Source organism: Bidens hawaiensis, unplaced genomic scaffold, assembly GCF_021521415.1.
Source record: "Bidens hawaiensis isolate Kalapana, Puna unplaced genomic scaffold, B.hawaiensis_p1.1 tig00010432_1, whole genome shotgun sequence".
NCBI classification, from domain to species: Eukaryota; Viridiplantae; Streptophyta; class Magnoliopsida; order Asterales; family Asteraceae; genus Bidens; species Bidens hawaiensis.
Window position 1 is genome coordinate 494,989 of NW_027491794.1, and position 14,591 is coordinate 509,579.

The 14,591-nt window shown below is 41.3% G+C and overlaps 1 protein-coding gene across 1 annotated transcript; it reads left to right on the forward strand.

Annotated features, from left to right (window-relative positions):
- The first annotated feature begins 3,157 nt into the window (after window positions 1–3,157).
- LOC143535216 (uncharacterized) lies at window positions 3,158–3,823 on the forward strand. The gene has a single exon (XM_077029533.1). It carries the CDS (start codon window positions 3,158–3,160, stop codon window positions 3,821–3,823), a length of 666 nt encoding a protein of 221 aa, XP_076885648.1.
- Window positions 3,824–14,591: the final 10,768 nt, after the last annotated feature.

A 14,591-nucleotide genomic window follows, 5' to 3' on the forward strand; every position in this document is an offset into this window, starting at 1 on the left:
AGAAAAAGAAACAGTTAGAAAATTAACTAATATCAGCAAGAAAGACAAGACATACCATAAGGAATAGAGTTCAAACCGTATTCAAGAAGGATGGGAAACCGGGACGCATCCTTCCATACCCGGCTCATCCCCAGCAGCACCATCCCGGACTCCGCAAACCGGTAAACCGGAGATTGGACCCGGGATATCTTCGCGAACCATTCCGCCTCCTGGTAGCTGGAAGCGTGAAGGCTCGGAAGCGCTTGACCCTTCTTGAACTTCATAGCAATGGGGATGGCGCGGGCAGAGATGTAGAAGAACTCTCGCTTCCACGATCGAAGACTGCGCTCGGTCACGCAGATCTTCAAACCCTTGATACGGGTTGTCAGGGTGTACCACCCCTGGACGCACCTCCAAGTATAGAAGGTCATCAGGCGGTCCACGTAGGGCTCAATACCCAGAATCCGACACACCCACTCGAAGTGCCGGACCTTGGCAATCGCCATCGGATGCACCTCGGTCAGGTGCACCCCGTGCCTCTCCAGGACACGGTACACAAACTTTGTCAATGGGAACCTAAGATTCCCATAAACAAAGAATGCAGCATATACCCCGATCTTGCCTCTGGGGGCATCGTACACAGTCTGATGGGGTTCAGGAAACTCAGGCTCGAGAGACTCGAGCATGAACTTCCTGACGACGTACTGGTACTGATCGACAGGTAGAGCACACTGGCATTCGCCAGCAGTACTCCTATCGTCGGCTACAGCTTCAGCATCATGAGAAGACATTTTTGCAGAAAGAAGAGTGATTTCGGGAAAATGCTTGCCTGAAAAAGGGGAGTATTTGCCGGAAATCACTAAGAAGAAGAAGAAGAAGAAGAGAGGTGAAAGTGTGGATTACAAAGAGGCCTCTCCCCCTTTATATACTAATCGCAATTAATGCGGTGAATTTAATGCGGAGGAGAGAGAAATCGACGGTGCAATGAAACTATGACACGTGGCAAAAAGCAAGCTGGCAACAGCTGTAGAAAGGACGTGTGCCAGTAATTTCGCGGCCACGCGCCCGAAAAATCACGCCCACGCGCCTGAAAAGGCGTCTGGAATGACCATGTTCTGTCACGTCAACATAACTTCCTGCACGTCCTGACACAGTCAGAAGAAACCGTCGCACGACGTTTCAGAGGTTTGGACTTATCTTTTCACCAACTCTTCGAATTTCAAAATTCAAAATTCGAAAATATTAAAAAGTAAGCGGGAAAATACCCCTTACCCCTTGGCAAGCAAGTAACCGTAAGACGGATGCGGGTACAGTGTTAAGGCAAAACCCTTCACATACCTAGCACCCGCAGGGAATTGAAGCCAAATAAACCTTGGCAAACAAGTAACCGTAAGACGGCTGCGGGTACAGTGTTAAGGCAAAACCCTTCACATACCTAGCACCCGCAGGGAATTGAAGCCAAGAAAACCTTGGTGAACAAGTAACCGTAAGACGGATGCGGGTACAGTGTTAAGGCAAAACCCTTCACATACCTAGCACCCGCAGGGAATTGAAGCCAAGTACCTCGGCAACCAAGTAACTATAAGACGGGTGCGGGTACAGTGTAAAGGCAAAACCCTTCACATACCTAGCACCCGCAGGGAATTGACGCCAGGAATACCTTGGAAGTAAAGTAACCGTAAGACGAGCGCAGGTACAGTGTTAAGGCAAAACCCTTCACATACCTAACGCTCCGCTGGGAATTGAAACCAAGAAGGATCTTCTGGGCAATGCTTGCGGAAACGGAAATAACATCCCCGCATAGCGGGAACATCGAGAACTACGTTGTTTGAAGCTCCAGGATGGAATTGGTGGTCTTAACATAATTGATCACTATGTTCAAAACTACCAAAACCTCATGGAAAATACATACAACTGGGACTCAATGCTCCTGACTTGCGAGGAGGTTACAGACCTACCCGCATCATACCCAAAGACCAAGCAGGAAACTCGGGAATTTCTGCAAGTGACAAGGACTTCCGCGGAAAGAATCCCCATGGAAAACCTTACAAAACCCTTTTCAAAACCCTTTGCTCAAGTCCAAAAGTTCACCTCACTTTATTAAACACTCATGAGAAGAACATTGGACTGGGGGGACTTGAAGAGGTAGGTCCCAGCAGAGCCCAGTTGGACCCGCAAGACTCACCTTAAACAGGGACGTCTGCGCAGAGACCAACTGGATCCGCAGGACCAACCATGCTCAGAGACGTGACGTCCTTACGCGCAGTACGCAAGCTGTTCCCGCAGGAAATGCCTCCCATGGTGAAGGACTCCGCCTGTTCCCGCAGCCTCGGATACAAGCCATGAGGGAAGGCCACCCGCGCAGCATGGCTACACGCACAAGGTACTTAGCTCTCGATCATTCAGTGTCACCTGAAGGAATGAGCAAAGCCGGGAGCAATCCCGCACAGAGACGGGAGGGGGAATACTCCCGCCCAAATAAGCCAGTCCGTATACTGAAGGATCTTTTACTGTACCTGACGAGGTATGGGCGAAAGATCTGATCAGAGATACGACAGCTCACTGATACAGTATGGCAAGCAGCATGCTCCTGTGCTGTATCACTATTAGCCGCTGCCTACTCACCAACTACTGCCATACCACGTGCATAGCCGTCAGTTGGTGGAACAGGAATAGTATACAGCAGGCCTGGTCACTATCAGCCGCTACCTACCCACCAACTACCAGCAGGGCACGTGCGTAGGCTACTGTTGGTGGAACAGGAACACTGTTGCAGCCGGCCATACCTCTTTGGAAACCTACCTTCGGCTATAAATACCACAAATGGTATGACCATCTCATCTTATCATACCTTACTACATTATCATCATAATATACCTGATATCTGCTCTAGCAATCTCTTAATATACTTTTATATTTAAAGAGCAATCTAGTCTGATTCTCACGCCGGAGGGTGGTCACAAGGAGGAACCCCCCCCCTTCTCAGTGACGAGCTCACGGTGTCTGTTTTGCAGGTTATCAGAAGAACCATCTTCCAAGGGTCTAACCCCTCGTGGGAAACATCTCTCCAACCCCCAGGTTACCAGTAACCTGTCCGGGGTCCGGTTAGTGTTTCTTCAATAATAAATCATCTCTTTTATGTCCAACTCACTCACTCACTCACAAACCCTCACTAAACATGAAGATGAGAAACAACAAAGGCAAAGTCTCACCTTCTCCGGCGTCATTTCCGGCCGGCGACTCTCTCGCCGTCTTAAACCTCCTTCCGGCGGCGATTGTCACCTTAGCCGTTACTCTCTCACTCGAAGACCGTCAAGTGTTAGCCTACATGATAACTCGTTCAATCAAATCCACAAACCCTAGGTCATCCGATAACAACAACAACAATAAGAAGAATAATAATAACAAGTCATCGGCCGTACACAAATCTCCGGTATTCGACTGCGATTGCTTCGACTGCTACACCAACTACTGGTTCCGGTGGGACACGTCAGCGAACCGTGAGCTAATTCATCAAGTAATCGAAGCGTTTGAAGAAAACCTTACCAGTACTGAACAGGTTAACTGCCGCGGCCGGAAACCTAAGAAACCGAGTCACCGGAAGCTCGCCGGAAAAACCTTAACTCTTCCGCCGCCACCGCTGCCGGAGGTTTCGGTTTCGCCGACGTACGACGTCGCATTAGCTGAAGAATATGCGGGGGAGCTAGATGACGTGGCAGAGGAGTCGCCGCCGTCGCCGGAAACGGATGCGACGTCGGTGGTTAGAGGTTCTCCGGCGAGAAAGGTGATGCCGGACGTGAAAGGGTTGTTTAATTGGCGTTTATGGGGAATTTGGAGTCCGTGATATTAATATTGGGAAATAGGAAATAATCATAAAGATAAACATTAATCCGGTTTACTTTTTTATAAAGTGATATTATTAATTTTATAAAGTTTTACCGGGAAAATGTTTATTTTTAATGGTTTATTTTTTTGGTTTTTGAATATTAATTTTTAATTAACATCTCGATGTGGGTAATTGTATCTCTATGCCTACTACTGTTTGTCTCTGTGTATTATGAAGGCATTGGTGTTTGTTCCTTTTGTTCCCAAGTTTAGGTGCATATAAATTTTGTTAAATAATATAGGAAAAGTTCAATCAAGTGTCCTATGGAGCCTATAAGGAAGCGTTTTGTGTCATGTAACGTCACGTCATCATAAGAGTTTTTAAGGAAGTAGTAGATCGTAGAATGTAGATATAGCACACTTAGTTATTACCCAATCAGTATTTTTTTTATATTTTTAAGAAAAAGATTTGATTGGTTGAAGTTTGTGAGGAAAAAACATAATTGGTTGAATAAATAGCGGGAAATGTGTGTTGTATGAAACGCCTTCAACCCAAAACAAGCCTAAGACGCCTCGGGGGGCCAGTGTGTCTGGGGACTTTGGGTGTTTTTAGGCTGAAGATGCCCACTACGCATGAAACACTCCCAACCCAAAACCAGCCTAAGACGCCTCGGGGGTTGGTGTGCCGGAGCTCTTTGGGCGTTTTTTAGGCTGAAGACGCCCATTATGCATGATCTTAGGTTTAATCGTCTAGTTTTTAGTTTGACGATTCAATTGTTCAAAGTTCAAACCTAGTGAAAGCTTTCTGTTTTAGTTTGTGTACTATTTAACTATTTATTAGTATAAATTTAAAAGTTAAATATGGTAAGTTGAGTAGGTGATGATATTTGGGGAATGGGGACAATAAATGTGACATGTCAACTTTAGACCCAATTGAATGTAAGCCTCTCGCTTAACTTCATAACCTACGCAAGGCGCAAACTTTTGATGGTCGTGTGACATAGACATTAATGTAGTACATGTTTTCTTTTTATAACTAAGATTGTGTATCGAATGGACTGTTTACTCAGATTTTTAAAAGGGATATGTTATTTATGTACCCTTTCAAAACTCACACATCTTACATATGATTGTATGGAAACCCATTTGAAAATGTGTGTGGATAAGTTAGAGGGTGTGTTGATAACCGGAGCCATTTTTAATATAAGGATTGAAGCATAAATTAATGTGTATATATAATTATATATAAATAATTATAAGTTATATGAATTTTTTCATGCCATGGAATAGATTTGCAACGCTAAATGTTAATAAACAAGCATGAGCCCTGGCTCGAGCGTGGCTCGTTTACAAATCAATCTTTTCTTTCAAAGACCATGAGCTTTTTGAATAATCCTAATCATCTAATTTGGTTTGTCGGTCAATGTAGCTAACCATTTACAGAGACATGGTTGAAATGACTCAATCCGACCGGTTATGTAGCCTCTCTACCATGATTTTTGTGTCTATTAGAATCACCTTAGAGCATTCCCATTCCTTCCATCAAAACACTCATTAACTTTAAAATTTAAAAAAATCTTGTAAAAATAGACTCCATCCAATCCCCTGTTTCTATACCCTAATAGCATTCCCAACCCATCCTCTAAAATTATGTGAGGAGAGTTTGTAAATTATAGGGTGGGATTGTGAGTGTAAATTATAGGGTGGAGAGAGAAAACTGTAATAAAAAAGGTATAAAAATATTATTTAATTGAACAGGAAAGAGAAATTTAGTGTTTTTTAGTGTAATTATATGATATATATGAAAGTAGGGATAGGGAACAGGATTAGAATGCTCTAACTCTATATATTGAAGACATGGTACAGTAACTTTTTATATTTAAAAAGCCAATGTAGCGCCCCTATCTTAACATCGCCATTCACCCGCCCATCTCATCTCTTCTCCCGCTCATCTTCCTGCCTCTTTTATAAAACTCTCAAGTAGGGTTTATCGGTCTTCTCCATTACCTCTTAAGCAAATCAAAGACAAAAGTTGCAACAAGTACTTCTCGTATATATCTCTCTGTTTCAGTATGATAAAAACTTGGTATGATTTGGAGGTGTTCTTACAAATATGTTGGCAGGATAAATAGAAGTTAATTAGGGTTTGTAGATGTTCTATTGCCATGTTTTTGGAACCTAATTTAGGGCTTAGGCTTTAGTAGTTTTACAAATTATATTGCAGAATTAAGATAAAAGGGAGATGCAAAACCTTTAACTCAGAGGGTTAAAACACTCAAATAATATTGGCTAACTAAACATGAAAAATTAACACATTTTAACTTAACTTGTGTGTTGTAGTTGCGTCTTGTTTAACACTTTACATGGCATGTTTATTTGAAAGGCTTTGATGCTGGGTTTAAAAATTCTTTGATAGGGTATTGAAATTTATTGTTAATTTGAGTCATGTTGATATCATATATGTTGATGGTATTATTTTGGTTTTAATTAAGTGTTGTTAAAATGTTGCTTTATTCGAAGCCGTCTCTAGCCTTATATGTTTCTACAATGTATATGTGTTGCTTTAAATTATGTAATCTGCTTAGACCTGCAAGGCTTCATAATTCGACCCTGTTTTGCCCTAATTTGGTTTATGCTTCGTCATAATCAGACTTTGTTTTGCTCATGTTTGTGTATGTTGTGGATAATACTATTATAGATGTAATTATAAACTAGGTTTCGGTTCAGTCTTTAACCGAAACTGAATTTTGTTAAAGATCGAACCGAGTTTGTTCTAAGACTGAACCGAAAACTGAATTCATTATGTGATTTATAGTTTGGTTGCGGTTCATAATATGTGAATCTGGTTGAAAGCTAATAACAAATGTGATTTTTCTAGTTTCTTCTTTACTAATATCCAATAACAGTTTTAATACAGTGTCACTTTTTGGTTCAATCTAAAACCAAAAACGAATCCGTTCAGTTGCATCTAATGAGTAAACATTCTTATTTTTTGTTCTCCGCTTTCTAAGCGGGCTGGGCAACATAAAGATTTCGTGTTTGATGAAGACACGAAATGGATATTACAAGGATGGACAGGTAGATATTGTATGCGAGTTCGTGTTGCGTACTTGCTTAGAAGCTAAAATGATTATGTTTTGTTATTGTGTTTGCATTGTTATTTTAATATGTTAGTTTCTTTAAAATTGAGATCAGATGCATAAATTATGTAGTTACTGGTTTTTTTAATGGTGTAGTTAAAGTTGTGTTCATGTGGTTTTTTTGGTTGTTGTTTGCCCTCTACCGCACCATTTTTTAATTGACTTTGGATGGGATCAGACGAACACATAACATGTTTAATACTATGACCTGTGTTATTTGGCAAGAACACAAAAGAGATTGCAGGTCATTACTCATGAACATGTGACATTCTAACCAAATATGCCACCTTTAAATGTATTATGAGTAAGTAGCACCAACCTGTTTGTTGCATTTTAACATTTTTTCATTTGTTGTTTGTTTTGCAGGTTACATAAGCAGAGTTTGACTTTGACTTAGAAGCTATATTTAAGAAGCCAATTGCACAAAGTGAAGCAAGTGTTCGAGGCTGCATTGGTTGAAAAAGGAGCATGTAGAAAACGGGTACATGAATAAGGTAAAGGAGTCAAAGAAATTAAAGCAGTGTCGGAAAATGATTGACTTGCTTTGTTGTATGTAATATTGTTATCCATTCTAATCGATGTTAGAGAGTCAAGCATGCCCGTGCGATGCAAGGCGCGGGTATAGAACCTTGTTTATGGCTAATTTTAGTACTTATAGGTGCACATTTATAATTATGTTATCTTGTGTTACGCCAATAGATATTTCAATATGGGTTGTTTATTGTTAATATAATAAGACAAAATAGTTAGTAGTTGTGATTGTATGTGAAAGAAAGAGAAAGAATTAATAAAAAAATTATATAGAGTATAGGATGTGGAAGGTTTTTATAAGATAATCAAATATTAGAGAAAAGTGTGTTTTTTTGTTAAATTATAGAGATGGAGATGATGGATGGAATGAGAAAGTTCTATAATATATATTTGTATTATATATTGTGAGTGTAATTTTTGATTTATGATGTATGAAATATTTTGGTGGCAAATAATTCATAGCAAAAGGCATGATAGAAGGCATTTTTCATGTGGGAGTATTTTTGTATGTGCAGGAAGAAAGTTGTGTGTAACAACACCTAAGCTAAATTATAAATAAAAATCATTTCTAAAGCTTACTATTTAATATATATGTAATCTGAAAAAAAAAATTCATAACAAAGTAATCATGCATGGATCAAATATATAAATACTTTCTATATTTTCACGTACCCAAATTTATTCAATTATTTCTTTTCACCTCTTCATGCAACTAGAACATGTGTCATATGCCATTTCCATTTTGATGGGATGACAAGATAATTTGGGTGTGAATTTGGTGATCAAGTGTTCAATTCCCATAGCGTGCAAATATGATCCGGTTCCTATCTTACGTCTGTTTTAAACCAAACCAGTTTAGGTTTAATCCGGTTTCAACTTTGTTCACAAAATCCAGTTTAAAATAACTCTCAAAGTCGGATGATATTGTATTAATTTATATGTGAGCTCACATAGCATGTGAATGGTCTTTGGGTCCACTCACCACCTCTTATATAAAGAGCCTGCTAAATAAATGTCAATTTGGGGACTGGGGGACCAATAATAACCAATCTAAAAAAGAGTAAATGCACCAAGCTAATGTTCCAAACGAAATCAAAAGAGAGAAATAAAAAAGGTTAAAGAAAAAAAAACTCAAAAAGCGCTAGGCGCTAAGATTTTTAGGTTCGAAAAACTGAGGGAGGAGAAGATAGCTTTAATGCGAAAAGTTACTCTATGTACAGTTAATAAGCTTTATAGACAACTAAAGTAAAGAATTTATAATCTCTCATCTCTTTTACGCGTAAATCTTTTTAATCAAGTAAACGACTTATAATCTTTTCAAAAGGTTGGTCCAATTTTTATATGAGCCTCATCCAGCCCTACATTTGGCCGATTTTGTCCTACTTGTCCATGAAGCTCGCTTATCTGATGAAAGGATAGAATCAGGCCTACATAACCTCAAGGTCCCAAGTCAGTCGCATCTTTTAAAAGAAGACGATAATACCCTTTAAATAAAATATATAAATAAACGACTAGAACAGACCCAGGCCCCAAATCCCTACTAGTTCCGCAATGCTCTCGGAGTCATAGTTACTTGCTACTATACCAATCACTTGCATTATAGCTATGCAATCTATCACTTGGAAGTACATGATAATTATAAAATAAATGCTTAGTGTATATATTAGTCATTAGATATAGTAAGATGGTACTCAATTGTAACTTGTAATTCTATGTATACACCTCTCATGGTTTGATGGGCCACATGGGCCTTGACACTTCATACTTCATAGTATGGTACTATGGTATATAAGTTTCATGGAGAAAAAAACAAAGGTCTACTTTCTGGAAAATACATGACATTAAAGAATGAAATAGGTTAGAAATAGTTATGGGTCAAGATGAACTGAGCATTCTTAGAAGCATTTGACAGGAAGTTTGTTTATTTAATAAACGAACAAACATAAACGACCACTTTGTTTTACATTCAATTAAATGAGCTAACACAAACAAGAACACACGTCACGTTCGTTCATTTATATTAGTAAAGTAAGAGTTGTATATGCTTGTTTGTTTAGCATATCAACAAACAAATGAGATATAAGAGAACGGCTGTATTTTTAACTGATAAAAACTTTCAAGACACGCTAACCATTGAAAACTATATATTTTGTGAAAAGTGTTTCGTTTCAGCCTAAAAAAGTTACTCGCTATCCAACCCGACTGTTTGCCACCTCAATATCGTAGTTTTCTGTTCAATTCCTTAAGGAATAAGGAGTATAATAGCATCTAGCAAGGATAAGAATGATGCATTAAAGTATACCGGTCTATATATTCTCATATGAGTCATATTCATAGCACTATTGGTATTTGAAGAAACACAAATCTACCCCGGGCAGATTACGGGTAATCTGGGGGTTAAATAGATGTTTCCCACGAGGGGTTAGACCCGGCAAAGATGGTTCTTCTGATAACCTGCAAAACAGACACCGTGAGCTCGTCACTGAGAAGGGGGGGTTCCTCCTTGTGACCACCCTCCGGCGTGAGAATCAGACTAGATTGCTCTTGAATATAAGTGTATATTAAGAGATTGCTAGAGCAGATATCAGGTATAATATGTAAGATACAAGATAGTATATGATAAGATGATAAGATGAGATGATCATACCATTTGGGGTATTTATAGCCGAAGGTAGGTTTCCAAGAAGGTATTGCCGGCTGAATAGTATTCCTGTTCTACCAACTGTGGCCTACGCACGTGCCATGCTGGTAGTTGGTGGGTAGGCAGCGGCTGACAGTGACCAGGCCTGCTGTGTACTATTCCTTTTCCACCAACTTCCGGCTATGCACGTGGTATGACAGGAGTTGGTGAGTAGGCAGCGGCTAATAGTGACACAGTACAAGAGCATGCTGCTCGCCATACTGTTGTCAATGAGCTGTCGTATCTCTGGTCAGATCTTTTGCCCATACCTCGTCAGGTACAGTACAAAAGATCTTCCCGTATCGTACGGACTGGCTTATTTGGGCGGGAGTATTCCCCCTCCCGCCTTTGTGCGGGATTGTTCCCGGCTTTGCTCATTCCTTCAGGTGACAACTGAATTATTGAGAGCTAAGTGCCTTGTGCGTGTAGCCTTGCTGCGCGGGTGGCCTTCCCTGATGGCTTGTATCCGCAGCTGCGGGAACAGGCGGAGTACTTCACCATTGGGAGGCATTTCCTGCGGGAACAGCTTGCGTACTGCGCGTAAGGACGTCACGTCTCTGAGCATGGTGGGTCCTGCGGATCCAGTTGGTTTCTGCGCAGACGTCTCTCTTCAAGGTGAGTCCTGCGGGTCCAACTGGGCTCTGCTGGGACCTACCTCTTCAGCATTGTATTAAAGTACATTAAATTGTCATGTTCATTTGATTTTAGTTGTTGACAAAATAAAATAATGCACTTATACTAGGTCCATGTTTGATGTAACCAAACTGCTGAACATCAAGTAAAATCCAAACTAGTATGGAACATCAATTTATGCATTAAAAGTTAAAGCAATGAACAATCAAGATAAAGTTACATATCCAATTAGCAAACGTTACTATCGAGTTAATAAACCCAGTCTTTACAGAGACGATATGACTGAATACTTTTTGTAACATTCACGAAAAACATATTATAAAGCCCTCAAAGAAAGTGGAGAAAGCCAAATTGATAATAATATCATAAAGCATAAGCCGTTTCTTCATCGAAACACTCAAAAGCGTTTATATGGTTTTAAATAAAGCAATGACCAGGTAAACATTAAATCATAAGAACAACTTAAGAATGCATGCAACTTGAAACACATCACATATTCACACAAGTACATTGCATGTGAAACTAAAGTAATGCGGATAGCGCCATGTTCTAAGACCTAGCCAGGCATCAACTTGTTGGTCCAGAGATTATTATTAACAATTGACCACAACATATTTGATTTTTGCACATATAGCCCCAATGTTTGTTATTTTCTCTATGTTCTTGTCTACCTGCCATGACTTGGGACTTCAATTCTTCATGGAGTTATTAAATATCACAACAGAACAGTTTTGATTAGTCATTTACTAGTCAAATGTCATCTTAACGAATTAAAGGGTAAAATTGGCATTTAACTAATTTCTTACATTAATTGATATCTTAAGTTGTGTTTCTTATGATTTTCAGTGGGCAACCGTTTTGGAACTGTAATAGATCAGCTAAGCCGTATAAGTAGTGTATAACGATCGATTGACTATTTCTAAAAAAGTTTTAATAATACATAAACGCTTCTCCACGTCTTCACCCGTACCAAATGTGACCAAGTTGTCATATAAATAACTTGTTTCAACCTGAACACGTTTGACCCGTTACCCAACCAACTTGACCCACCCGTATATTATCATTTGACACGTTTGTATTACGCTTACACCAGGGATCTTAGAAACCCTTTTCGACTGCATCTTGTGCCTCACACGACGCACACTATCCCATTTATCGAAATCAGCATAAATATTCGACAACTGAACATGCACACCATCTTTTTTACCCTCTAGTTCAACCATCTTACTAGAAGCAAGTTCAGCTATTTCAACAATGTTATAAAGCTTGCAAGCTTTAAGCGTAGCACCCAAGCACCATCATGCGGTCGAACTGGCTTGCTATAGATGAAGTCTAAGGCCTCGTCTAAGTGTCCAGATAATCCGTACAAATCAACCATTGAACCACACACCCATAGTGTGATAGTGCTCAAGTTGTGGCTCTATCCCATACTCTTTCAACTATAACAAAGAGAATTGATGATTAAGAATCCAACTGTAATCACCTACTAAAATAGTAATCGACATTTAATAATAAAATAAACAGAATATGCAACTGTAATTAAATTTGAGGCCAAATTAGCTGAAGGAAACATTAACCATTTAAGCAGTGTTGCAAAAGTCATGATTAGGTGTCGATTTCACCTAATAGGCACCTAAATAAAAATCGGTCATAATTGTCAACTTTTGTTCAGAAACGGTCAAAATTTCGTCATCCGGAGAGCCCAGGATGACGACGGTGAGCGGCGTAAAGAGGCCGGCTCCATCGGGTTCGTCCCCGCCTCTCCGTACCTTTAGGCTCAAGAAAACCCGTAAGTACAAACTTCCTTTATTTTTGACTTCATAGCTTTCCATCATTAATACTTATCTTCTTTGCGTAGGTGTGGATGCTACCGCATTCCAGGGTGGAGCGGGGAGGAGTACCTCCGGACCCATGACGGTAGGCTTGGTCAGCATACCTGAGGCGACGACTCAGGCGGCTGCGCCTGTCTCAGTTGGTTCAGTTGCTCACCCAGTTGAGCCAACTGTTCCAACTGTGATGACATCACCGCCGGCTGTCAGTGCCATATTTACCGCATCTTTCACTGAGCCGGCGGTTACTTTTTCTGCGCATTCCGCAGCGGCGACCACGGTTGTGAGTTCACCTCCGGTGAGTTTACCTCCGTTGGTTTCTACTGCGGCGGCCTCCATGCCTCCGACGTCGGCAGCTACAGCCGATCCTTCAGGTATGCTTGGGGCTTATCGCCAACCTCTGTCTCCTTCCCATCTGCCTGACCTCTTGGATGGATTTCCCTAGGGTTCAGGTGATGGGTTTGGCGGCTATCGGCCTGTTGTTGACCCTACAGGTGCGTAGGGTTCTTTTGGCCTTTTTTTTATATCATCTTTTCCTAACTGCTTTTTGTTTTTTGCAGTGTCGGATTCCAATGAAGTGTATGTTCCACGATGGAACATCCGCCGAGGAACAACCCTTCGCACACCTGTGGAGTGCGTGGAGTGGGCTCGTCACGCAGCTCCCAGTGGTGCGTTGGGGGAAGCCATGGCTAGCTACCAGGAGGGTAGGCTAACCAATGAGCTTTGGGTTCTCCTGGCCCGGATGCAGCCGCGCGTCGAGCTGCTTTGTCGTGAAAACGACAAGTTAAAAGCAGCTCGCATTCAAGAAGTAGCTCAGGCGCGGGCTGTCCGGGAGGAGAACAAGAGACTTACCGCAGTGGCTGCGGAAAAGGAGAAGGCCTTCAAGGCCCTCGAGGTTGAAGTTCAGGCCCGGCTCGAGGCCCGTTCCAAGGCTGCCCAAGCTGTTAACGAACAGCTTCGGCTGGCTAAGGAAACTGCACGGAACGCAACCGAGAGGGCCACCAAGGCTGAAGCTGTTGCTGAGCCTCTACGCCTCGAGAATGAGGAACTTAAAGCCAAACTAGAGGCGCTCCAACAGGCTCAGATTGCCTTGGCGATGGAAGACGCCAAGAAGCTCCAAGAGATCTTGGACCAGAGGGGGGTGCTTGACCATACTGAGCGGAAGCTAAAGGGCGTTGAATAGGCTGCGGCTAAAGAAGTGTTGCTTGCCAACCTCAATAAAAGTGAAGCCGAACGCGCCCGTAACCAAGCTCAAGCTGCCCTCCAAGAGGCTCTGGTTGCCAAGGAATGGCTTCTTCGAGAAGCGTTGTCGCAGGTAAGCTTACCTTCATAATGTCTTTACGCTTTTCTTTGTAAATAGAAAAGGTTTTGATACTCGTATTTTTTCTTTTTGTAGGTTGTGCATCGGGTCTTCACGGATACGTCTTATGACGATGCTATGAGTGCAGCCCTCAACGCTTCTCATGAGGATGGGGAAAAGGCCGGCTTCCTGCTTGGTCTAGGGTTCGTTGAGAAAGGCATCCCGCCTTCCAACTTCCCTTTATTTGATGTGGATACTGAAGCTGTATACGACCAAGCAGTGAATCAGTATGCCGCCTTCCCGCATCCGGTGGTGGAGAAGGTAAACGAAGTTGCCGCTGCTGATGATGGGCTAGCTATCCTTAAAGCTTTCCTTGAACCGCCACGCTCTACTGATGGTGCTGGTCCAAGTGGAAGTGGCCCTGAAGCTTGATCCTGAAGATCCCTTCCCACTGTTAGGATAGGTTTAGCTTGTATAGATTTATATTCTTGTAGGCGGGTAGTTACCCGGCCATTCTTGTAATGAATATTATGAAATATAAATCTTTGTGCGGGTAAGACCGCTACTTTCACTGGATTGCTTGCTTTATAAACGTTATGACTTGCTCATGCATACTTTAGTTTAAATTAGCAATTTTCCAAGTGTTTAGAATAAGTTAACCTTTGAACGTGTAA

Coding starts and splice junctions, on each gene's coding strand:
- LOC143535216 (XM_077029533.1), top strand. CDS start 3,158: ATGAAGATGAGAAACAACAAAGGCAAAGTCTCACCTTCTCCGGCGTCA.